General features: G+C 40.2%; 1 protein-coding gene across 1 annotated transcript in view; it reads right to left on the bottom strand.

The window, feature by feature from the left end:
- DNAH5 (dynein axonemal heavy chain 5) overlaps nucleotides 1–26368 on the bottom strand; it is a 212920-nt gene that overhangs the window by 139867 nt on the left and 46685 nt on the right. Inside the window, exons 17-29 of the mRNA XM_019646195.1 lie at nucleotides 23743–23888; nucleotides 18912–19077; nucleotides 17974–18210; nucleotides 16206–16396; nucleotides 16030–16117; nucleotides 14408–14541; nucleotides 10455–10656; nucleotides 9652–9887; nucleotides 7304–7522; nucleotides 5717–5779; nucleotides 5148–5386; nucleotides 4163–4403; nucleotides 1825–2024 (exon numbers count right to left, since the gene is read on the bottom strand). Of these exons, the coding sequence (XP_019501740.1) occupies nucleotides 1825–2024; nucleotides 4163–4403; nucleotides 5148–5386; nucleotides 5717–5779; nucleotides 7304–7522; nucleotides 9652–9887; nucleotides 10455–10656; nucleotides 14408–14541; nucleotides 16030–16117; nucleotides 16206–16396; nucleotides 17974–18210; nucleotides 18912–19077; nucleotides 23743–23888 (2362 nt within the window). The remainder of the gene's footprint in view (nucleotides 1–1824; nucleotides 2025–4162; nucleotides 4404–5147; nucleotides 5387–5716; nucleotides 5780–7303; nucleotides 7523–9651; nucleotides 9888–10454; nucleotides 10657–14407; nucleotides 14542–16029; nucleotides 16118–16205; nucleotides 16397–17973; nucleotides 18211–18911; nucleotides 19078–23742; nucleotides 23889–26368) is intronic.

The raw sequence follows: 26368 nt of genomic DNA, 5'->3' as shown, positions 1-26368 counted from the left end.
TTTCCCAAACTCCTTTGCAGCAGTCCCAGGACTACATTCCACATCAATAATTCTCAACCTTAGCTGCACACTGAAATCACCCGGCAAACATTTAAAGCTCCAGTGCCTGCCTAGGTACCATCCCTGAGGCTCTGATCCAATCAGTCTGGGATGTAGCCCAGAGGGTGGGATTGTTTTTAATTCCCTAGGTGTGTCTAGTATGTAGTCACGATTCTAGATAAAAAGTAAGCATCAACATTAGATGTAAGGGGTAGTGTGGAGCAGAAGGGTCACACTTAGAAAAGACGGAAGAGTGAGCCAGACAAAGCTTGGGTCCCTGGTGACACGGTGGAACCCCCACTCCAACCTGAACCACCAACCTTGGAGCTGCTTTTACATGTGAGAGACACAAACTTCAGTTTGTTAAAGTGACGTTGTGTGTGGTGCTTCTGTTATTTGCAAAAAACCTTAATCCTACATGATTATACTGCCTATTGTTACTTTTTTCTCTTCTTTCTTCTCCCTTTATTAATCTCACCAGTCTAACAGTATATGGGCTTGAAGTCTTCTCAAACGTTAGTCAGATTAGTGAATAAATTTTTAATTTCCCTATTCTTGTTAAACAGGCTGTTTTAGTATTCCATACATCTTTCTGGGGGGTTTTGTTTATACTTTTCACAGGAATATAGTTCCATAGCAATGGAGACCTTTGTTTTATTCACTTTTCTCTTCATAGCACCAAAAAGGGTGCATGGCACATAGTGGGTGTTCAACAAATTTATGTTGAATCCGTGTTTCTCACATGACTCTGTCTGTGGAGTCGATGCCATCAGTAAGGAAAGTTTCCCCATCCCTAGCATAAATAATTTTTACTTGATTTATACGTGGGCCTTTTTTACCTCCCTAGGATGCGTTATCTTCCATCTGTCCCTTATTCTGGTTAGGTATGAACGGTAACCAAATTCGTTAAAACTCACCAAATCCTAAGTAGGTCAGACTCGAGGTTACCAATGGTCTAAATCTCAGAGATCTAAGTTTATATTTTATATTACTCATTTCAAATACATGTTTACCACGTAAGTGGAAAAAAGAGAAATTTTTTATCAAAACAGTATTAAGTAGTTATTACTTCCTACATTAAAATTATGGAATACACATATATGCAGGGAACAGAGTGGCATTTTAAAGACAGAATAACACAATTCCTATCTCAATGGTACCAAGGTTCTACACAATTACCATGTACTTGAGAAGCACCTGGTGAACAAAAATTACATCAGAAAGAGCAAAGGGAAGCAACGAACCAAGGAAATACGAGTTCATGAGTCTATGGCTTGCTTGGCTGAAGCATGAAGGCTTTGCTGTTACTGTCAAATTGAAGCGTGAATTAAACTCATTCTCTATCTGGATCCACCATCTCATTAAATATGCACACCACTAAGGGCTCGAAGTCCATAACTTGGCAAAAAGGTTTTCCAAGTAGCGTGATCATTCTGAAAATCAGGATAATTTTTGCCCTGGACTCTCGAGCCTGTTGAGCTGTCTTCTATGCGGTGAGGCTGCTTATCAGCAGCAGAGCTAAAATGTTCCACACGATCCAAGTGGTTCATTATATGCTGCATTATTGTGTCCAATTGGTGGTCTCAAACACACCCACAAATAGAGGATAATGAAATAGAAACAGTGTTTCACACGCTGTGCCAAAGGCTAAAATTAAAACAAGTGCTGTTAATAATGAGTAAATTGTATAAGGGATATTGTTGCTTTTTTTTTTTAATTCACTTTTCTTGAAATGTGTGTTATGATGAGTCTGAAATCTCAGGGAAGAGATGGAGGCTCTCCTACCTGTTGCTCAGCAGGGAGCCCAGCAACATCAAGCTGTCCTCCATGTTGGCGATGATTTCTGAGGTGCTGTCCCCTCGGAGGAGGAGCTCCCCGCGGGTTTTAAAGCTGCCGAACGTGAGCGTCTTGTTGTCCCATTCGTGAACCACTTGCTTCAGCTTTTGCTCAATGTCTCTCTCTTTCACGGCACTGACACAGATGTCCTGTTAAAATTGGAGGCTCTCATTTTATCACATGCAAGTCACACGTCCTGCTGGAATAGTCTAGGTTCTTCACTCTTTGCTTCATATGTATCTAAAAATACCCATATTTCCAGGTCTAAACTGCAATGTAATAAATGGTCGTTGTGTATGTAGGTAGAGATTTAGGAATAGAGATGGAGATAGAAATATTACTAAATAACAGAGCCTTCATTTGTAAAAATTTCCCACCAAATTATTCCAGAAAGAAAAATAACAGAAAAGACATGCAATGATGGGATATTATTCAACCATCAGAAGAAAGAGAATCCTGCCTTTGAGACAACATGGATGGACCTGGAGAACATTAGATTAAGTAAAATAAGTCAGACAGAGAAAGATAAATACTATCTGATACCCTTTATATGAGGAATCTGAAACACCAAACTCAAAAAAAAAAACAGAGAGTGGAATGGTTACCAGGGGCTGGGGAGTGGGAGAAGTGGGGAGAAGCTGTTTAAGGATACAATCTGGCACCTAGTGGATTAATAAATCCTGAAGATCTAATACCCAGTCTGTTGATTGTAGGCAACAAATCTGTACTATAAACATTAAACGTGCTAAGAGACTAGATCTTAACTATTCTCACACCACTCAAAGAAATGAAAATTATGTGATGAAATAGAGGTGTTCGAATGCTGCAATATGACTGCAATATAAATGTATCAAATCAACATGTGGTACACCTAAACTTACACAAAGTTATATGTCGAGTATAACAAAATTTTTTAAATCGGGATAAAAAATATGCAATAACCTTTTAAATTTTGAAATTTTAATCAAAGACTCAAAATTTAATGTGTCTCTGCTTAACCTCTGAAGTCAAACTGGTGCAGAATGAGAGGAGAGGACCGGCAGAAACCTGATTCTTCCCAGCTCTCTGCTCACTTTCCCAGGCTCCTCTGCAGCCTCGTCTTCTCCGGGACCATGAGTCAAGCCCTGTCCTAGTCCTGCTCTCGCCTCACATGCCCTCTCTGGGTGAGCGATCTATGCCCATGCAGCCACTAACCTTTTGTACCTCCAGGCAACACCCACATCCATTCACCTACTGGATTTCTCTGCTTGGATGTGTCAAGGGAACCCCAGACACCATTGGTGAAATATCAAACTCATGCCCAAAATCAAGCTCACCATCTTTGTCCATTGTCACCCAACCTGATTCCCTTCCAGCAGTCCCTATTTCAGTGATAAATACCACCATCCATCCAGATCTCACAGCAAATCTAGCTTCCCCTTGCTTCTCCTACCAGATTCCCTCCATCACCAAATTCTACCTGTTTTTACCTCCTAAACACCTATTCAATCTTTTCTCCCCTCTCCAGCTTCACTATCTGCTCCCCCACCCAACACCATTATCTCTTGCTGGGGTGTTCCTATCAGCTCTCGGTCGGCTTTCCCACCCTCTCCCCTTGCCCTCCTCCAATCCTTTCTCCACACAGCTACCAGAGTGATCTTCATAAAAATCTGACCTTGGCATCCTCTGTTCAAAATATGTCTCCTAGATGGCTCCCAAAATCAATAACACGTCCTAGCCCTACTCCATGTCCCCACCCTCAGCTGTCCCGTCTCTCCTCCATGCTCAGACCCCCGCCACTCTGGGCTTCTTGTCCCCCATACATCCCTCGGACCCTTCACTCATGCCTTTCCCTCTGCCTGGCACTGTCTTTTTTATACTTTCCAAGCCCCTCTCCCCCACCACACAACCAGACTCCCTGCATGAAGTAACCCTTTTCACGCAGCCCACCCTTTTCTACCCTTATCACTGTACCCTCCTCTCAGACAGGCCAAGCCCCTTTATTATAGGGTCTCCATTGAGCAGCACTGAGGGCTTTTCCTTCAATGATACTTACCATGGCTTGTAACCTTATTTGTATAAATATTTAATTTAAACAAACTGTTTAATGAGCTATGAATGCAGGAATCCATCCTCATTTGTTACAGAAATATTTGTTGAAGGAATGAACAGTTGAATGCCAGGGAAAGGGATTCAAACGTCCTGGCAAAGTTTACCACTCCAATATCCCACGATGTAGGAATACTATCAAATAAATCCCACGAGACTTTCCAGCCTCCCACCACAGCACACTTTTTATCAGCTGTACCTCTATTTCCTCTTTGTATTTCAGCAGAGGTATCTCCATGATGTTTCTTAACTTAAAAGTTTCGTTCCGCACGTCCAGACTGTGCCCGGTGAGGGCAGCTATCCTTTCCCAGTGCCTGTCTGTCATGGCCTTGTTGCCCATATGCTCCAGCAGTGGGCAACACTCGCTGAAATCCTCAATGGTTCTCTTCAGATCCAGAAAAGCCTGCCAGTCCTTGGAGGCCCGGGGCAGTTTCCGACACCTGCGACAGGAAGACACCGTGAGAGCTCACTTGAATATGAACCCAGAAGTCTCTAGTCCAAGACTGTCTGCCAGCACATCTCTCAGAAACAGTCACTTCAAATACCTCTCACATGTTTAAATCTCATGAGTCAGAGGGTATCTGTTAATACAAGTAGAATATACTTTTATACTACAGAAAATTCTCCTCCCAATCAGGAAAGATTTTTTACAATCCTTCATAATAGCTAACCAGATAAAAGCCATTATTTCAAAGGACAGAGGTGCCTCCACGTTCAATTCGGTTCTACAAACACATCCTGAGACCCTACTAAGTACAAAGCACAGCACAGTGTACCAGGCTGTCAACCAAAAAGTATAACAAATGGCCCTCCACTTTCTTTTGGTTCAATACTTGAAAGGACATCGAAAAATCTTGGGGCTGTTGTTTTTATTCCAGGAAATCATCTAACATAAACTTCGAATGTTTGATAAGTATAATATAAATAGGGATCAGCTCCTCTGGGCTGCAGAAAAGCCCCTGACAAGATTCCTCCCGGTTTAAAGGATGTGCTTTCTCCCCATGTACATACACAGTGGTAATTAATAAATAGCATTTGACAAGGTGATGTCTGACGGACAAGAGTGAGGCAGCACAATGTGCTTTCAAATCACCTGGTGAGAGAAGAAAACCTGACAGCCAAATCAAAGGAGGAAGCATTTGCCATTCAATAGCTCTGGGCCTGTGAAGCAGTTAATTTCTCACCTGTTCTGGAACTCTAAGAGTTCACTGGTGATTTTTTCAATATTCACTTCTGACCACAGGATGTCATGGTAGTTATTCACCGTTTCTATGACACTGTTGTAAAGAGTGTAGATTTTCTGGAGAAGATTTAGCTGCTTCTTTATCTCGAGAAGCTGAGGATACTGGGTAACTGGCAGACCAAAAAGCTCCTCTCCCCCAGTATAGGTGATGTATTTTCGGTAGATATTATCAAATTGATTCTAATAAAAATACGTGAAAACTCATCAAAATGACTTACACATGAATAAACATGCAAATGAAAAAAAAGATTGGCAAATCAGCAAACATGTAAATAGAAATGCTAAATGAGTATAATTAGTTACACTAACTCTAATTGTAACCATACTAATTGTGACCCTAATTAAAACCAACTCTAATTGTAACCACACCAAATCGTAATTTTTAAATGTAAGTACATACCATATTCCACAATAAACCTTTCTGTATCAAAGTGGGGGGTCGGGGGAATCTCTGTTTAAAACACATTAAGGTTTTGGTGTTTAGAAGGTCACAGAAACTAAAAAGATTACCTGAAACATGACAAGCTTATCGCTGGCTTCCTGGGGTTTCAAGCCACTAGCCATTGGACCATTCTGAAACAAAAAGTTAAAATAAACATAAAACAGAATGAAGTCTTTGCATACAAATTTCATGAGCTCAAGGTATTTGAATATCAAAGTTAGCTTTCATGCATGGCACATGATAGGAAACAGAGTTTCTTCTTTATAAAAATAGCACTTATGAAAGTGACTCATTTGGAAATCTTTTCAAGTCTAACTACAAGTTAATGCCACAACTTCCACATGTCAAGAAATTTGGAAAATTAAAAATATGTGCTATTCATTTCTTTGGTGACAAGGCAAAGGTCAATAACTACTCTATAGGAAGCACATATAATGTCTGGTTTTGAACTGAAACACTAATGCCACAAAACTACAGATTTCACCATTCTACTGTCAACGTATTTGTAAAGTAACCTATACTCTTAACATTCCAGTCAGGCTTTCCTGCCTAAATATGTGGATTTCTGTACTTTCTTCATCCATGGAGATAGTGCATGGACTCACTCGCCTAACTAATGTTGTGGTTGGGTGTGCTGCTAGTTAATAGGCACAGGTTTTACCCAATCCTCTGCATATTTCCCTTCTTAGCACATTATAATTGGCTAAAAATGGGTCTCATTACACAACATATTCCAAATAGAAGATTCTACACTAAAATTCATACATGTGTGGGCTCTTTTGTGTCTTCAGCACCAAGGGCAGCGCCTGGCACACACTGGGAGCTTGACGGTGCTTGTGGAACTAATGAATAAGATGGAAAGGACCACCATTGTAACTACGTGCTAACAGTATTTGCCTACACACATTTAGAAAGCTATCAGACAATTTCTGCAACAGACCAATGATATGATATGAACAGCACATTTACATTCCCTATTTCCTGCTGAAATTATTCTGGATGAACTCTAAGGGAAAAGGATTGTGAAAGGAAAATGCCTTTGCTCTTGCGAAAACAACATTCCCATTCCTAGGGAATTTCATGAAATTTGGCACATGATCTTGAAACAATGACTACATTTTGCGTCCACACCCTCGTATTCCCAATTACTGTGTGTGGATGTGGAAGTGGAACAGTGAAGAAGGCTGGCAGGAAAAAAAATGGCATCATTTGAAATGTGGTGGGGAGGAGAGCTCTGTGGAGACCCTGGGCCACCAGGAAGATGGACAAGTGGGTCCCAGAGCAAATTCAGCCTGAAACATCACTGGAGGCAAACATGACAACACCGCAGCGGTCCTACTTCAGGCACATCATGAGAAGGCGGGGTTCTTTGGTACAGACAATAATGCTGGAAGAATAGAAGGCAGCAGGAAAGAGGAAGACCAGGTAGGAGATGGATTGACTCCATAAGAGAAGCCACGGCCACAAGTCCACAGGAGCTGAGCAGGGCTGGGAGGACAGGACATTGTGGATGTCACTCATCCACAGGGTCACCAGGAGTCAGAGCCAACTCAATAGCATGTAACACACATACACACACACACACACACACGCACATTTTGCATGCTCTATTCTCTCTCCCCCAAAAACGCATACAGAGAAAGTTAGAATTGTACCAAATCATAGTCCACATAGAAGTGGCGACACTCTTGGAGGAAGATCTCCATGGTACTGATCAGCTCTTTCCTGAAGCCGGGCTGCAGTGAGATTAGTTCATTCTGAACTTCGCTGGCACGCGCCAGAAGCTTCTCCCACGCATAGCGCAGAGTATCAACTTTGTCCATCTCTTCCTTCGCTATCAGAAGCCCGTGTTTGTTCAGGAGGGCATAGGATTCCTACACAACAGAAAAAAAAATGTAAATCCTCCCAGTCAGATACATAAATCTACACATAGTCACTATTTAACAAATTAGAATGGAAAAGGTAGCCATGATAGGGAACTCAACCAGAGTTATAGTTACTCTACTTACAAACTGGAAAAGCTCAAATGAGCAGCTGAGCCCCTAAACACTCACTTCCTCATCTGCAAAATGGGAAAATTCCCTGACTGCCTCACAGGTTTTTTCTGAATATCAAAAAAATATCATTTTAAATGCACTTTGAAAACTAAAAAATCATTGTACAAATAAAAGGTGTTTTTATTCATACTTAGGCCCCTAAATTGTATTTGAAAACTATGAAATTATACCAACTAAATGAAAAACAAAACAATTTAATGGCTAGTTTAAGAATCACAAAATAAATCAGGGTTTTAACTCTACCCCATTTCACTTTATTTGTAAAAATTTCCAAAAGTAAGACACAGAGGGTAAGAAGCAGTCCAAGTCCACATGCTAAGGATGCAAACTCCTGGATCACTCTGTTGGCTAGAAGACTAATGGGACAAAGGTTGGTTTTCCTGAGAAAGGACTTGCCCTAAACATCCCTGGTCGCTTCTCCCACCATCACCCTTCCCCACAGAGGCAGAATAGACACCTGATTGTCAATTTGGGGAAAAGGCTGCTGCTTTGAGCGGGCACAGCCCAGGGTGTCTCCCCTCTTCCCTCTTTCTCCTGGAAGGCGTGCCTCTGATCAGCACCCTGTCCAACAAAATGGAGCAGAGTTACAGAGAGGCCTGCAGCTTTCCAATGCTGCCTCTGATGGGTGGGGAAGCCCACTCCAGGATTTAGCATTCACAAGCCCATACGGTGCATGTGTAGGGTGGGGAGATGGGACAGGGGTATTATGGGAAGATGGGAGTTATACACTACACCATGTCTTCCAAACAAGTTCTATCTATAATTAAGATTGTCTTTTGATCTGGGCTACTTGACTACAGCTTTGTCTTAACTCTCAGGTGGGGGAAGGCAGGGTTGGCAGTTTCTGGGCCTCCAGGGACCCCCTCTGGTCCTACACTAAACAAGGACTCTTCCCTTGAAGTTTCAGTTCCCATGAAGAGCACAGTGGACCATGGGAGTTCCCTGACCCAACACAGCAGAGGTGCAAAGGTTCAGTTATCAGTGCCATTTTCACAATAACCTACAATTTTCCAAAATTCAAAGAGGGGTCCAGAAAGTGTGAGATTAGAGTACGAGCCTGAGCATCCAAGTTTAAGTCCAGACATTCAAGTCAAGGTGTGAAAAAAAGATAATGTTTTCTTATGTCTGCAATTGTTTTAATGCTACAATTATACTAGTCACATTTAAAAGAATAAATATAGTGACCCACTCCTGATAAAAGCATTTTCATCTAGAAAAGATCGTATGATACTAAAAACAAAAGCAATGGGTAACACCAGTCAAATTGCAAAACTTCTTTGCCCCTCAGCTTCCTTGTGCATAAAGTGGGGTTGCAGTAAGGATGAAACCGGTTAATACAGAGTTAATACGTGAATGGACACTGCTAGCGCCCCATCTGGGTCCTGTTTACCAGCTGGTATTTGCCTCCCCAGTGGCTGGGAGTGGCAGCTGCAGGGATCAAGCTGCCTTCTTCCCTGGAAAACTGTCCTCAGCTGAATAGAAGCTTCCTCATGGGAAGATTATGGTCAGTGATGAGCAGACTTGAGGGTGCAAAGGGCAGTGCCACTCACCTCAAGGTGGGATGGCGGTGTGGTACGGCTCATGTGCCAGAGCTCCCCATAGGACCAGGCTGAAGTCAGTCTACAGTTGGGGTCACACCCTCACTGAGCTTCCCTACCTCCAAGCCAAGCTCATCCTTTCCCATTTCCCTCCTTCTCCTTCTACCATGAACACTCTCAATAAATCACGTGTTCGGAAACCCTCATCTCAAGCTCTGCTCTTAGGGAGCTTAGGTGACACGTGAAGGATGAGCACTGGCCCACAGAAGGCCCCCCTCTGAGGGTCAGACATCGTGTTGTTCTCAGGTTTAGCATCCAGTAGCTACAGTCCAGGCCTGGTCAGCATTTCAGCTACTATCACCCGACATGTGGAGATATTTCTACAATAAACAAATGATCATCAGTTACCTCGATAGGTCCTACTTGGAAGTCAATGGGAATTTGCTGCTCCCTGAGTTCCTTCAGTGCTGCCATAGCAATCCGAATATCATCTAGGTCTCTAATTGGACGATTCAGTTTCTTATTGAATTCTTCAACAAGCGTAAAAATGGTTTCCATCTCACTCCTGTATTTTCTGTTACAGTGACGGCCGATGACAACCATCCAGGCCTTTGTCTCAGCAGTCAAGGTGAACTTCAAGTCGGCTGTAAAACCCACATGTCCACAATTAAGTCTGAAAAACTTGAACCAGTAGGAGAAGACGCAGTGCAACTGTTCACCAATAGTAAAGACTATGCAGCTCATCGCCCTCTAACATATGAAAAATCAAACTGGAAATAAAAATTAATAGTTTCTTCATAATTATATATTCATTTATTTTTATAAAGCCTGTTTTCCAGCATTTGAAAACATATTTCAAAATGCTAAAAAAGAGACAAAGTACATCTCAAACCACTGGAGACAAGCCTCAAGTTTGTTACTGTTATTTATTAAAGAAAGGGTAAATTTTCATTCCAAATATAACAGATCCCCTTTCTCTGAATTAGCATATATTTTCAAGGTTTAGCAGCAAAATATTCAAAAGAGTCCATAATAAATAATTATTCAGAAGGGGATTAAAAATAAATCTACAAATTGGTCTTAAAGCTTGAGACCCACAAAAGAAAAGTCAGTCTTTAAGATAGCTAGAACTCTCTGGAACACTAATCTAAGTAAAGGAACAGAACACTACTGTTGAATTTTTATGGCTGTCTGAAAGAAAACGAACCAACCTGTGTACAGAGCAATGGCACCCACACAGATATATTCAGGCTCTGCATTAATTTCCTGCTGTAGGTTTTGGAAATACAGAATCTGGGATTTGAATTCAGAAAGCAAAGGGTTTTTCAGAATAAACGTCATAGTGGTTTCTTCTTTCTCCTTTTGCCAAATGTGATTGTAGCGTTTGAAGCAATCCATGGCAGTGATAACTTCCTAGGATACAAATAACAGACCTGTGTTGAGAAGGCAGAGTCAGAGATGGCATGCTATCCATGAGTGTATTAGCCAACTGTTGGTGGTTCCTATGGATTCATAAACTGTTTAGTTAACTGTGTGATGAGTTGGAAATGCCACAGAATTTGAACTATATACAATAGTGTAAATAGTAACCCAGGACTAGTAACAGGGAAACCGTGACCATCCTCAGCCAAAAGAAGAGGGGGACAGCTACTAGAAACAGGAAATAGACAGTCCATGAAGACTCTTGTGGGCAGGCCCTCTTGATGGGAGTTGGACCTTAGGTCAAAAACCACAGCTCAAAATCATGCCACAGAGAGTGCTATAGGGGAAAAAATACTCTTGATATTACTCTTTCCCCATGACCCTACCCCTCAGTTCTCCTCCAAGACTCTACTTGGTAGAATTTACTAGAAGCCTCAATGGAAACCTATTGACTTGTTCCCTAAAGTCAGAATGGAGATTAGATCTCCATAGGGGCAAACAGAACATTTCCAGCATCGAACCCCAATGAAAGATTGCCTGGGTTGCATAAATTCATTGCTAAGGATTGACATTTGCATGGTATTAAGTCTCCCATTCAGGAAGATAGTATTGTTTCCAAATCTTCCAATCATGGTTTTTAAATTCCTTGTTCTATTTTAGAGTAATCTTCATAGAGACCCCACACACTTCTTAGTATGTATATTCCCAGGTATTTTTCAATGATGCTGTTTCCCACTATAACTAGCTGTAGATGGCATATAAGCTTTAAAAAGTGACTTTTTTAATAAACAGTCCTGTTTTCTACAAAGAGTGCTTCTATAAGATGAATCCACTCATTCACAATTGGTAACAAGGGGAAAATGTCAATATAAATGAGGAAGTCACATTATTATCAAAAGTTACTTTTCCCAGCACTTTGCTCTGTACTAGCTAAAGCAGAAAGCCATGAAGGGGCGCAATCCTATGCCACGCCCCCTCTACCTCTTCTTCCTTAGGGCCAACTTAGTCACCACTTTGTTTTGAGGAAGTTCTTTGCACAGTTCCACCTGATCTTTGTATATTTTATCCTTGTTTCCATAACTCAGCAGCTTCAGCTGTTTCTTACACCACCTTCGACCAAGTTTCTCCCACCATTTGATAGTAAAATTCTATACGCATTAGACTGTTATTCAACAGGTTAATATTTTACTATGGTTGTTATTGTTTTTGTTGCTACTCTGGTTACAGAGGTTTTGGGGAGTCTGTCTCAATCCTGTTTTTCTCATAATTCGTATTTTTACTAAATGTGCAACTTTGTACAACAGGATTTTCAGGAACACACTTTTTATATTACAGCAGAAATACTGACAATTATCTTCCTGCTGACTACTAACCTAACTCATATTGAGCCATAATTTTTTTTTCACATTAGCCTCTTGGATTTACTTGGTAGATAATCATATCATCTACAAACAATTAAAAATGTATCTCCTCATTTATAATGCTTATACCTCTTAGACATCAGTGATTCCTACTGGCTTATATTATAATTGGCTTATATTATAATTTCAATGTTACATCTTCATGAGAAAAATTTTTTTAAACTGAAATCAAATTGAAAATGCAATTGTTTGCAAAAACAGAGCTTTACGAACAGCATTCTAAATGGTCCAATTACATTAAGCAAATTGCACCAACCTGCTCCAAACCAAGGAATAGTTTCACTCTAACTCCCGACATGCAGCTAAAATGTCTCTCTGAGTCTCATGTTTAATGGGTATGATACTTCCCACTCATTAAAATGCAGAAAGCTAAGCCTGACACTGCTTGTCCCAACCACAACATGCTCCCTTGGCATGGGCTGACGTGTTGACATGAATGCCCAGAATGCACTGCAACAGCAGATAAACATACTCACATTAAATATATGAAGGTTTGTTGAATGAATTACAGATTATCAAAGACACCCAGATACAGGTAGAAGTTCCAGAATCCTGAGCTCTTTCAATATCCAAGAGTTGATAATATTAAGATATGCCCAAACTAAACAAGTTTTAGACTCATATTTATTTTACCTCAAAGTGTCAGTCTTTATTAAATTGGTATTTTTTAGAGTGGAGGTAACCTAGAGCTTAAAGGAAAAAATTACATAAATTATATACGTAGAACGGTTCTACTTAAGTAATCTTCGCCCCAACGTTATTTTCATTGTTTGGTCCACCTAGCTCGTCTTTTCAAGCCAGGCAATGATGTAAGTTGATGACCAGCCTATGGAAGTGCTAGATGTAGGTCAGGTTTACATTCCGATCCAATCAGCTATGGCAAGAGGAAAGGGGCTGGGTCCTAGGATTTTCTGTGGTTAAGGGAAAACCATTCAGAAGGGTCTATGGCTGTAGAGGAAGGCCATGTCTGGCATTATGACCAAAGGTGCCTATTTTCTTCCAGAGGCAATCTGGCCACCCTATCAACTTGGAAAAAGTCCTTCAAGGTATTCTAAGTGCCAACCAACCCTTTTTATTATTTTAAGGAAGACTAAGATTTGTACATTTCCTTCAAAACCAGATGCAACAAAAATGACACAGAAATAAGTATTTTGTTGCCAAAAGTATGTTACTACTACTACTAAGCCTTGCCCTTAGTTTTTCATAATAGAGGCTGCTTATATTCACAGGAAGCAATGGATCTTATCGTTGATTTAATTTATTGTATTTTCCATGATTACTGAGACACTGGGAAATATATCTGAATGTTTATTATCATTACAGAATACTCCACGTAGCTTTATCATTTAGTATAGAGCGTGATAAACTAAGCACTAGATAAATATTTGTTAAATTGAATTATGTGAACACTGTCCCTAGGGCAAAATTAAATACAAGACCTTCAATATATTAAGAAAGGAAAATTGGAAATGCATAAATGCAAAAGCTTCCCGTTCCCCCGAGAACACATTAAAATTAACTTAATATTTCCTCACACAGTTACAGCAATGGCAGCCTTTCAAAATGCTTTTAAACAAATGAAATCATTCTATCAAAACTAAGTAATAGAAGAGATATATTTACTGAGTGACAACTATTCCCTCAGCACTGAGAAACATTTTAAAGAGTCAACAGATTTCAGTGGCAATGTGAATATAAGTTTATTTAAGTAGAAACTGACTTCAGGGCTTTGAATCTTTTTGACCACAAGGACAGATTTGCCTGAAAAATGAAAAGTTGAGAGATGAGCAGGTTAGAAATAAAAATGAACCCGAATTTATATCCATGTCCAGTTTGTATTGATAATACTAATATTTTCTTTGTTCTCAGCATTATCTGATTTCCACATGGCAACATACATAAATTCTCATCTGATATTTTTAAAGATTTGCCTGACTACACAAATATGAAGAATTGACTATAAATCTAATTCTATTTCAAATGTACTAGTACCACTGACTCTACGAAGGTGAATGATAACACCAGTCCAAGTTGTGGTTTGGGACACATCAAACTGTTTAACAGATTTATTTGTACTGAATAAATAAATAGGTTAAAGGCATTAAACAGAACTCAATAGAAAACGTGGGAATAATAGTTCTCTTTTACCTTGAAATCAGAATAAAAAGTCTCTAGTTAAACAAACATTTGCTGGGCATGTGTAAGATGTCATAAGCTGCTCACTGCAGGCACAGGTGAGACCCAGCCTACATAAAGGACAAGCTTGAGATGTTCAGCTTCACACAGGTGCCTGCTGTAAAGGAAAGAACCTCGTGACATACCTTTTTGGTGGAGTTGATGATGGTGCCAAGCACAGAGACTAGCTTTACAATTTCTTTGTTGTCAGAGACATTCTTATAATAGTTCCTGGTTTGCACGGGAATGGGTAAGTTTACAGACGCTACCTCAAAGGTATCTAAAAACAGAAAAAGAGAAAATTTATATCAACAGCATAGGGAACGTGCTTTCAAAAGAGGAGGGGATTTCTGTAATGGGAAAGTAAGGACCTTTGAAAATCTTCTTTTTTATAAAAGCAATTGAAAACATTGAAAAAAAATGTCAATATCAATTCTTCAGGACTCTGGGAATTAACCAAAGCTTTCAACCATCAAAGGAACATTTGTTTATTCAAGAAAAAGTGCTAAATCTCAGTAATAACAGCAAGTTTTGTGGTGTTGAACTTGCTCTATGCCCACTGCCCCCTCCCTGGCTACGCAGAAGCTTTGAAACTCAGCAGCCTTACAACCGCCATGACTCTGAGACTCCTCACCTAGACGTCACCGAAGGGCCCAGGCTGGGTTCGGAGCTCCTCAGGAAGCCTCACAAAATTGTCCCTATTTGACCTGTCTGAATGCTTCCTGGAAAAGCCCCATTCAAAGAATTTATCTTTATTTGACCTGACTGAGAACTCATTGAGAAGAAATTCCTATCCCCAAGGTGTTTGTCAAAATATGATTGGCAACAATTGTGTAAGGTCACAGCTCCTTAAAGCAATGATGTTCGTTGAGGCAAATAAGAGGTTGGCCAAAAATGTTACAGATCTGGGGAATGAGATGTCCACGGAAGGCGTCGTAAATCCCTGACACAGTCCTGGGGCTCTAGAAGGTATGGAGCTGTGCGCATGTCCAGGAAAGACTGAAAGATGTTCCAGTCTTTAAGCTCTGGCTGAAGTAGAGGCTTTGCACAACCAGGAAGGAAAGGCTAAGGCAGTGCTGCAAACTTCCTGAGCTTTCGGGGCGCTCCAATATTCACAGTGTCCCTAGGAAAAGAGTGGAAGGCTTACTGGGTCAGAGAATGAAAGGAAATCCCTGTGCAATCACTAGTTGACCAGAAAACTAATCAAGCAGAGATTATAATAGTACACTCCACAGGAAAGACAAGTTTTATAGACTTAGTCCAGGAAAGTCAATAAAGAAACAAATAGTAACAACAACAACAGAACCTGGGAGGAAGAAAATCAGATTTTCAGAGCTGCCACATTATATTCCTTAAAGTACAGCAACTTGCATGTCACATGTCCCTACATTTTACAGAAGAAAAATGAAAATGATGGGATGTACAGCATTTTACACATGGCACAGCATGCCGGCAAAACAGGACACATAACGGGTCAACAATGTCTCTTGAATATGAGGAAATATTCACTGTGGTAAAGACAAGTATCTCTTTAAACTAAGAACGTAAGCCCTTCTTGTCCCCCAGGTCTCATCATCATAGTCAACCAGGAATCAATGATGCACCCACAACTGTGATATTAAATTCCATGAATCTTTATTTATATTTTGGAAACTTAAAATTGGCTCATTAATATTCAGATCTAATCTGATCTAAGAATTGCATGGCAGGAAAATATTTTAGGTCAATAAATACTGGTTTACAAGGGCTAGCTTAAAAGAACATGTACCTTGAGGTTCCTTTTCTCCCACTTCAGCATCAGAACCACTGTCCTCACCGTTCTGCAAAGCAGCCCTTTTTCTTTCATGAATCTTTTTCTACAATGGAAAGGGATATTTTTCAGCTCAGTCCCACCCGTAAAAGCAGCAGCCTCCATATGCAATAATTCTTTCATCCCACACTCACCGTGGGCGACAGCTCACCACTCCACTGTCTAACCCCCTTGGTAACGTTGATGACACATTCCACAGCTTTGTTCAGCGTCTGCTGGACGTCTTCCAGGGCAGGGGTCATGGCGATGTTGGGAATGACCAGAGTGACGCCAGCCCGGAAAATGGGCCGACTGTTGGGCTTCATCGGAGATGCACTGTTACTGTCTGAGGTCATGCAAAACGGGGACGATTACTCTTTTTAATTTAAAATGGGATTTATTTCATTATTAACCAGAAAAATTAAAGCACCTACAACAATATATTATAGATATATAATCAGACCTGTATTTCTTGAATGAATGAAGGAATGAATGAAAATTATCGGAGGGTCTAGTTTTGCTCCCCTGAGCAGCTCAGTGGAACCCAAGCCATCTTCTGTTACAATCTGTTGGTACACCCTCCACAAAGGATCCCCACTGTGTGGGATCAGGCTTTAACTACGTAAACTCTTATCTAAAATGTTGAAAATGATACTGTCCAAATAAGAGTATGCCAACAAATTAGTTAAGTAGAATAAATAACCAGGGAATCAAGAACAACGATCAAAACAAGCCGAAGTCAAAACAAATAACCAGTTTGGAATTTCAAATAAAACATATGCCTTTCCTGCCACAGTGCATATAATCCGAACTCAGGGCAATTGAAAAGTGGAGAAGAAATAAAACGTAACTCACCACTTATACCCCAGAGGTTTATACGTTCAAAATAGGTATAGGTATATAAATATAGACGTGTGTGTGTGTGTGTGTGTGTGTGTGTAACTTTATGAATATAGTGGAAAATACCCATAATATATAAAGTTGGGAAATAAATGTGATTTAATATTCGGCATATCAACCAACATTTAATAAGCTCTAATTATATCCCTGTGTCACAGAAAACAACTATCCTGCACTCTGAAATATAATAAAACATAATGAACCATGCCACCAATCACAAACTTATTTCAGTGTTTATACTTTTATTCATCCACTTTTAATTAAATGCTAGAGACACTTTCCCTAAAATGCCAATATTCCAAATAAATAAAAAGGCCTTATTATCCTATTGTTTTTCCATTTTAATTACTGGGGGGTTTTTTTACTATTTTTAATTTAAAATTTAATTTCAGAATGTCTCTCTAGATGTGATGGATTTTTGTGGCCCATCTGGGAAACGCAATATCTCTTTCTGAATTGTGCTGAGGAAGAGATGATTGCATTGAGAATGAGGAAACCAACTGGAAAGTACTAAATTGACAAAAAATTGGTAAAAAAAAAATTATTCTGCTTTGAAGAGCAGGGCATTAATAAGATCTCTCTCACTTATAAGACTGGCTAATCGCCTACTAATTTAACAATGAAATTTTCTTTCTCTAGATCTTTTTAAAATGTGTGAGGTTTTTTTTTTCTTTCACCCATTCATTTTACATGTTTTCACCTTATTGCAAAAAGAGTAACAGTGATGCCAACTCTTATGTTATCAAAAGCTAAGCGACTTTAAGCAAATCACTTAGCCTCCCTGTGCTCTAGTTTCCACATGAGTATTCAGATGAGAGTAATGACAGTATCTACTCCATAGAATTGTTGGGGAAATCGAAGTTCACAGTGAATAAACTTACAAGGAGGCACTCGATAAGCGCTGGGTTTTTTAATTCTTTAAATTTAACAGGAACACACACACACACACACACACACACACACACACACACACACCAGGAACTGTGCCCAGCCACCCACAGGCTGACTCTGTGGGACTATTACCCCGGAAGTTAATCGTGTTGGAGGCATGAATGCGCCTGCGAATGGCCTCCAGGGTGTTCCTGGTAACTTTGAGAAGGGCATCCACGTTTTGGTGGTTGAAATGAGACAGCAGTTCGCGGGCTTCTTCCTCTAACATCTCAGTCTCTTTCTTCTTCCTCGTGATTGTCATCACAGGCAGGAGACTGGCCCCGGCAGTCAGGGAAGACGTTAGGGAGTCGGGATTTCCTTCTCTTTTTGCTGTTATGAGATGAGAGAGAGAGAGAGAGAGAGAGAGAGAGAGAGAGAGAGAACCATCCATTACAATTAAAAAGAGGAAAATTAAGATAAATTACATGCAAGCTTGATAACACTTAAATGTCACATGTCTTAGAAAGCGAGACCATCAAAGGATAGGAAGAGGAAATTGGGGCATCAGCTGGACTGAGGGGTCCTCAGCCAGGAAACCTTGGGAGAATAGCTTCCCTTCTCTGTGTCCTTATCTCTCCCACAAAACGTTCTAGTGCAGCTATACTCCAAAGGGAATTCCAATCCATAATCTAGCCTACTTTATTGGTAAGGTAAACACACACAAACACACACACACACACACACACACACTCACACACACACACACCTAAATGCAAAGAGAGTTAATGGGCCAATGTAAAGTACATGTTTGAAGAGTTTAAAAAATACTAATGTAAGTATAACTAGTGCACTGTGTTGTACAGCTGAAACTAATTCTAAAAAATGTGTATTTCACAATAAAAAATAATTTAAAAAATACTAATGTAATTAATTACATGGAGTCATTATAATAGGCTCAGAATCATAATTTCAGATCTATAAATGTCCTTATAAAATTGGGAGGGTGTTTATAGAAGTGTGAAATTAAGTGCTATGTCAAAAGTTAAATTTTAGTTTTTAGTGATGTCCTAGAAAAACATACCCCCTCTTACCTGAACCTTCATTTCTTGAATCAGCACCATTCACATTGGATACTTTTTCGCTTTCTTCTTTAGATGGAACTTCCACATCCAGTAGCATATTTATTAGCTCATTGACTGCCTCCTCTACTAATGAGCTTTTACAGTGTAGTATCTGAGCACCATTTACACAAAGGTCCTATCAAAAAACAAAAAAATTTAGCACAGTGTTACATTTGCTGATCTAGCTCTTGCAAGCACATAAGGATGATAGTGATGCCATAGGTTCAGCCTCCAGGTGAGAATTTGGCCTCCAGTGGTGCTTGGCCACACCCCTCACACTAACCCAGGCCAGGTATCCTGGAAAAGAACAAAGGAACCAATGGAGTGGCATGGATGGACCAAAATCACATTACTTCTCCAGCAGTGGAGGAAACAACTCCAAAAGCCACCAGCAGCTCTCTGCCCATGAAGCTTTCCTCATTTCACATAAATCTGCTCTAGGCAGCCTTCCTCCCATCCTCACCTTTGCCAACAAGCCATAGTCAGCCCGAATTAATTTTAGATATTCCCCTCCCCTCCATCTAGATTACACATTTCTCAAGAATGAGATTTAACACATATAAACTAATATGATTGGGGCACTGTGATCAATTCTGTAAGACAGCAGATGATGACAGATAGATAGATAGATAGATAGATAGATAGATAGATAGATAGATGATAGATAGATAGATAGGTAGGTAGATAGATAGATAGATAGATAGATAGATAGATAGATAGATAGATAGATAGATCATAGATAGATAGGATGGACAAACTGATGGATTGACAGAGACAGGTGATGTAGACAATTAGGGATTTACCACCTAGTTGGAGAATAAGCCCATGAAGCAATAGGCTCGGTCAGGTGGTCACCATCTCCAGCTCCATCCCAAATCCCGCCATTATTCATCCTGAAACTCTCTAATGTGCTCGTGGACCATCCACTCCAAACATCAGCTTCATGGTTTATTTACCTCCTCATCACCCACAAGCTTCACCTCCACTCCACTGCTGCAGGGCACGTGGCATTTTGATGCCATTAACACAGGAGCATTCTCATGTGTCCTGAAACTATTACTTCACTCCCAACTCGGAACTTCACCCAACGACCAATCTCTAGTTCAGAGACAGTTATGAAAAAGAGACAGAGACAGTTACAAAAACGAGGCAGGACACAGACTGGGTAAGGGATGAGATAGAGTTTGCACCATCTAGTGACAAGTATAAACTCTAGCACCAAACTACCTGGGTTCAAATCCTAGCTCTGCGTGACTCTGCGAAATCCTCCTGGGCCATGATTCTCCAATACATAAAATCGTGGTGATGGTAGAAACTACCTTAGGTTTTGGAGCATATTCAAGATGATAATGTGTGTATGATATTAAGAACAGTGCCTAACACCAAGTAAGCACTCAAGGAATACTTGTTATAATGGTCAGCAAACCTCATATAACCACGGGGCTTATGTTTGCCCAAGCTTGTTCATCTCATTCCGTATGAACTAGCTCTTTGTTCTCTGAGAGATGGCTAATATTTTTTTAAGTCTGCATCTCAAATCCTCTGACTGTATACATCCTCTCCTAATGACATGATTTCTCACTTCAACCATTCCTTTCCAATATCCTTTACTCCATCATCACGCCCTCAGCCTTTCACTGTTCCATCCAGAAGAAGCCCAACCCAAACGAAGCAGGTGATCCACATCCCCACTTGCACACAGAGGTCAGGGCAGCACAGGCGCTCGGCACTGGCAACTCATGGTCCATCTCCAACCCGACTCGGTCAGGCCCCTAATGCTACCCAGGAATCCTTCTACATCATGCCAGTCACATTCCTCTATTGGCCCCATAACAGCTGTGTCCTCAAATCTTTAGGCCACCCTTCCTCATCATGCTCAGCTAATGACCTTGGTTTCTACAGCACAAAGCAAGTGGAGGCCATGATATAGGGACACACCAAACTCCCTGGCCCCATGCCTTCACCCAGAAGATAAACCGGCCTCTATCATTACCCTTTTCCTCCTTTTTCAGGGAATGCAATGTTTCTCCATCCATTCAAGAACAATCATGAAACCCGAGCTCTAAATCACAGACTCACTGCTTCCCCAGAGACACTGCTTACCAGCTATTCCCTTTCTCCTTCTCTACTTGATTTCCCCCCTCAGCGTATGAACACGCTCAATGAACTTCAACTAAACATCTCCCTCCAGCTACCATAACAACAAGCTTTTGCCTCGGGGCCTTTGCACTCGCTGTTTGCTCTTCCCCAAAGATAGTCACGTGGTTTGCTCACTCACTTCCTGTGTAATCACAGAAGTCATCCCTGACCATTGATATAAAATCACAGCCCTCTCAGGTGCTCCTTTTCTCCATTACCCTCTTAATTTTTCTCCAGTGAACTTATCACCACCTGCCATGTTTTTTGCTTTTTGACTTTTTTGTTTATTTTTCTGTACCCTCCACTTGAAAGTGGGTTCCATGATGGAAGGGATTTCCTCTGTTTTGTGCTGTATCTCCAACAGTGGTTTGCATAGGAGCTTCACAAAAAATTATTGAAAGAATAAATAAATTATGAAAAGTAAACAAATTCAAAGAAAACCATTTACATTGGTAATCATTCATTTATATTGGTAGTTATTTATTTTGGTAATCAAAAATGCAAATTAAAGTTAGGTCCTATGATTTTGCTACTTAAACTAAAATGTTCTATAACATTTATAATTATTTTTTAGAATTTATTATAATGCATTTGTTACATTTTATTTATAATAATATATTAGATAATTTATTATAATACAAATTTTATTATAATTATAATAAAAGAGTGTTTGTTGGAAGATGGTGAAATTGGTACTATCACACTGCTGAAGGCATTGTAAGTTCATACCATCCTTTTGAAAAGCAATTTGGTGACAAATATTAAGAGCCATTAAATGAAGTCCCATTCTTTGGTGCAATAATCTTACTTTAGAAGAGAAAATCATTTTAAAGGGGGAAAACGCGTGCTACATAGAAATATATTCATTGCAGCTCTTGGCAAAACAGCAAAACTTTGCAAGCCATGGAAATGTCCAGTAACAGGGAACTAGAAAGTAAATTAAGGTCCATCAATGCAATAGAGTATTCTGAAGGCATCATTAAAATGGTAACTATGAAAGACGTATAACAACATGAAAAATATTTTTCAAAAAAACGTTGAGAAACAAACACTTCAAAATCTGCTGTATGTAGAGTAGGGCAGCACAATTTTATTAAGAAGCGCGTAAACAGACAACACGGTTCCCTAGCGGACAGGACTGGCTCACTGTTCTCAGGGTGCTTGTGCAAACAGTGTGGTCTGTGCTGAGCAACAGCGTTCCTTCTGGGATTCTGCAATTTGGGTCCATGCTAGTCAGGGGTGCCTATGTGACCACACCCAACGAAAACCTTGGGAATTCAGTCTGTAGTGGGCTTCCTCGGGCAGAAACATTGCAAATGTGTTGCGGTATTTTTTTTATTAGTTTCAGGTGTACAAAGCAATATAATAGTTATACATTTACACTCCTCACAAAGTGAGAACCCCCTCCCCCCCAATCTACTCCCCCTGTGACATCATATATAGCTGTTACAATTCCATTGACTCTATTCCCTATGCTGTACTCCACATCTCATGACTGTATGTATATATATATATATATATAGTCAGTGACAAAATATATATATTTTGTTTTGTTTTGTTTGTTTTTTTTAATTATAGTTGGCATTCAATATTATTCAGCTTCAGCTTCAGGTATACAGCACAGTGGTCAAACATCTACACCATCCATGAAGTGGTTTCCCTAATAAGACAAGTTGCTATATTTTTGTTGCTGGGGACAAAGTAAGCTCTATGTGGCCCTATGAGACAACATGAAGAAGCCCACACATACATTCCTCCAAACTCCACCTGTCTGTTCCCTTATGTTCTAACTATACCCTTACAACGTCAAGGTAGTAAGTCTTAGCCTTGAGTACAACTAGATTCTGAGTTCCATGGGTCCTTCTAGTGGGGAAGGTCCTGGGGACTCCTGACATGCCAAACTAAAATCATCACTGATGAGGTCTTATAATCAGGATGCTATCGGGATCATTGTGAATGATGCTAAAGTGACATTCCCACAGGGACACTTCACGGAGCACCACGCCCATGATCTTAATCCTGGCACAGAGAAGAAAGGGTTCCCTTTGCAAATAAGTTTGAGAAATAATCGGTTAAAGAAAGTTAAATGGGCTCTTTTCCAGGAGCCCTTCTGATGGCCTTTATTTTAATATGACAATGTGTAAAGAATCTGTAAGGCTGAAGGAGGGTACAGTCTTTACCCTGAGCAGTCAGAACACACACTCTCCTGTTCCAAAGTTTCCCAGCAATGGCTCCGGAGCCGTGTGCCACAGAACACCAGTTTGGGAAACGCTGCTCTACAGAAAAGTTTAAAGGAGAAATTCTGTCCAGAGCTGTTTAAAACAATTGCTTTGTTAATGAACCCTAGCTTACAAGAAGCTCTTCAGCTAAATGGCCCCATTCTTCAAAAAATATGAAAAAACGAGAATTATGTTCCACAGCAATTTCCCTCCTGCTGATCTGAAAAGAAATTATTTGTTCCTCATGCTAAGCGACTCCCTAGATCCATTCCCTTCATTTTAAAATGATTGTCAGAAGGCTCCACGTTTGAATTGCATCTATCACAGGCCAGTCACAGGTAGAGAAAAAAAATTTATGCTTCAAAAAATGCCCTTTGCAGAAAAATGAATCAGGAAAAAAAAAAAAAGAAAACATTTAATAAAAACATGACTGTTCCACTAACCGTGGTCATTTGGAGAAACTCTTCGCAGCTGAGTGGCTCCTCCTGGGGCAGCTGGCAAAGCAGCGTGAGACTCATTTCTTCCAGAACGGCGTCAATGCGGAACTCGATCCAATCATTGACCCTGTCAAGCAGCAATTCCAGGTCCTCTTTGGAAAAAAGTAAAAGGGAGTCAAAGAGATTAAGCATTTTGCTTTAATTTAAAAATAAAAATTTTTTTTAAATCAGTGCTTGATGAAACTGCTGTAGTAAAATCAAGATTAAAGTCGCTCCATACCACAGTTTCACACGTTTTCTCACCCTGTTATTTCTCTAACCAGCTTCCCAGTTTTCTCAGCTGCCTCACTCTGACTCACACTTGAAGAGTCAGCGCAGGTGGCTTTCTGTGAGTCTGCACATATTCGAGTGGCCCCTCCTCCTATCCTGACCCTGACCCCCGGGTGTCCTTCCATGTTGTCTGCTCGTGCGTTTTAGCTGCTCCTGGAATTCATCTTTTTCATCCCTGTATCTTCAACACTAAGCCCAGTGCCTATTCCACAGGGGGTATTCAACAGATACTATAGAAGTGAAAATCCCCAAGTTTTTCTTTTACTGTTACCATCATAAGGTACATACAGTACATAAGGTACATTGTGATGAAGTAATATTTAACACTAAGTTCCATGGACAGAAAGGCCAATTCTGGAGGAAATCAACAACTTTACTTCAAAACTAAGAATGATGGTTAATGGATTTTTACCTCTGGAGTAAATACATTTTTCAACAAATATCATACATCTTTTTTTCTGATACAATTTTCTTCTAGGAAATGAAGTTAGAATTGAATACAGAAAAATCCATGTTATATACTCCTAATGCATCAGAGATGTAAACACGTCCTTAAATAAATACTTGTACTTCCTAAAGAATAAAGTCCTAAAATTTATCAACCATTTCTAAGCTAAGTATTAAAGAGGCTACTTGAGACACCAAATAGTTCTGCCTGGTAAGCTTACTCACAATAAAAGAGAGCCAGCGCATTCATTTAAGCATGTGTGTGCTCAATAATGTTCTTTATTATTTCTGATTCTTCAAAGCATCTTCAAGGTCATCTGTGCCCCCAACCCAAAGGATGTCTACATCCTAATCCCCTGCGAATGTTACCTTATATGGCAAAGGGGACTTTGTAGGTGGGATCTAGTTAAGGATCTTGCGATGTGAAGATTGTCCTGGGTTATGCAGGTGGAGCAAAGATAGTCTGAAGGTCCATATAAGAGGGAGACAGGAGAGTCAGAGGCAGAAGACAACGTGACTACTGAGGCAGAGCCCAGAGAGACAGAGAAGTGAAGATGTTGAGCTGCTGGCTTTGAAGATGCAGCCCTGGGAGCTGGAATGGACTCTCCCCCTGGAACCTCCAGAAGGAACCATCCCTGCTGATACCTTGATTTTAACTTTCTAAGACTCACTTTGGACTTCTCACCTCCATAACTACGTTATTTTAAACTATTGGGTTTGTGGTAACCTGTTACAGCTGCAATAGAAAACTCAAACAACGTTTATGCACAGATTGTGCAATAATCATGTGAATAGAAGTCCTGTTATTTTAAAGAGTGGCCAACACTCTCTTGAATGCATGATACAAATAACCACCTGTAAAGACAAGGGCCAGCTCACTAATCCCATAAAGAACCCAGCGGTTACTACGATTCAACATAGTTTGCCTCCCAAAGAAACTTGATCTTTATTTGACCTCAGTTCCTTAATTTAAATTACAAAGAGAAAACAGAATCAGAGAACTAAGAAGGGTTTCTTTAGAAACTAGCTATCTCCTTGTCTCCAGTGAACACTCTAATAAAACATCCAAATTGTTAATCCTCTAATCCTAATTATCTAATCTCTTAGATAATTTAGAGATTATTACAACTAGCCTATTGTAATTCAGCTGTGATAACTCTTATTATGAAGTTTTCATAGATTTTATAAATGCCTCCTTCTAGAATTTTAGCCAATTTCCTCTTGTTTTCATTCCTGGGCAGAAGTATTTGGGAAAGAGTATTGGTTTAAAGGCAAGGAAATTAGGTTCTAAACTCATCTTGACTGTACACATCTATTAACATTAGAAGACCTTTAGCATCTCTGGATCATAGTTCTCCAACTTTAAATTGAAGGTGTTATTTAAGATTATTTCTACAACCTTCTCCACTCCTCTAATGCAGGGGTTGTCTGATCATTCATTTTATAGTAGTCAACCTTCACATTGTAATGAGCCTAAAACACTTCTCAATCAGATCCAAAGACCCCAATCTGTCTTTCAATCCAAACTTACGAAGCAAAACAAAGAGGGCAGGAGGGTTCGACCATTAATTCCTCACTCCTCTACTCGCCCAACCCGGTACCTCTCAAATATTCAGGAGTACACAGCACCTGGCAAAACAAATAGCTGGACGCTTCTGTGTTCTAAGTTATTTGGAAGGTACATATACTTTCAAGTGTATTGTATCCCTCATTAAGAAAAAATGTTTGCGACGGCGTAGGCTGCAGTCCCTGTGGCAGTGGGTTGCCATGGGCTACCGTATGTAGCCCGCAGCCAGCGTGAGCGGCCAGCAGCCGCAGTGAGCGGCCGTCCAGAAGCCGGCGACTGATCTGCCTC

This window comes from Hipposideros armiger, unplaced genomic scaffold (genome assembly GCF_001890085.2).
Source record: "Hipposideros armiger isolate ML-2016 unplaced genomic scaffold, ASM189008v1 scaffold_98, whole genome shotgun sequence".
Lineage (NCBI taxonomy): Eukaryota > Metazoa > Chordata > Mammalia > Chiroptera > Hipposideridae > Hipposideros > Hipposideros armiger.
The sequence above is the reverse complement of the archived record's forward strand: the minus strand, read 5'-3'. Positions and strand labels throughout refer to the sequence as shown.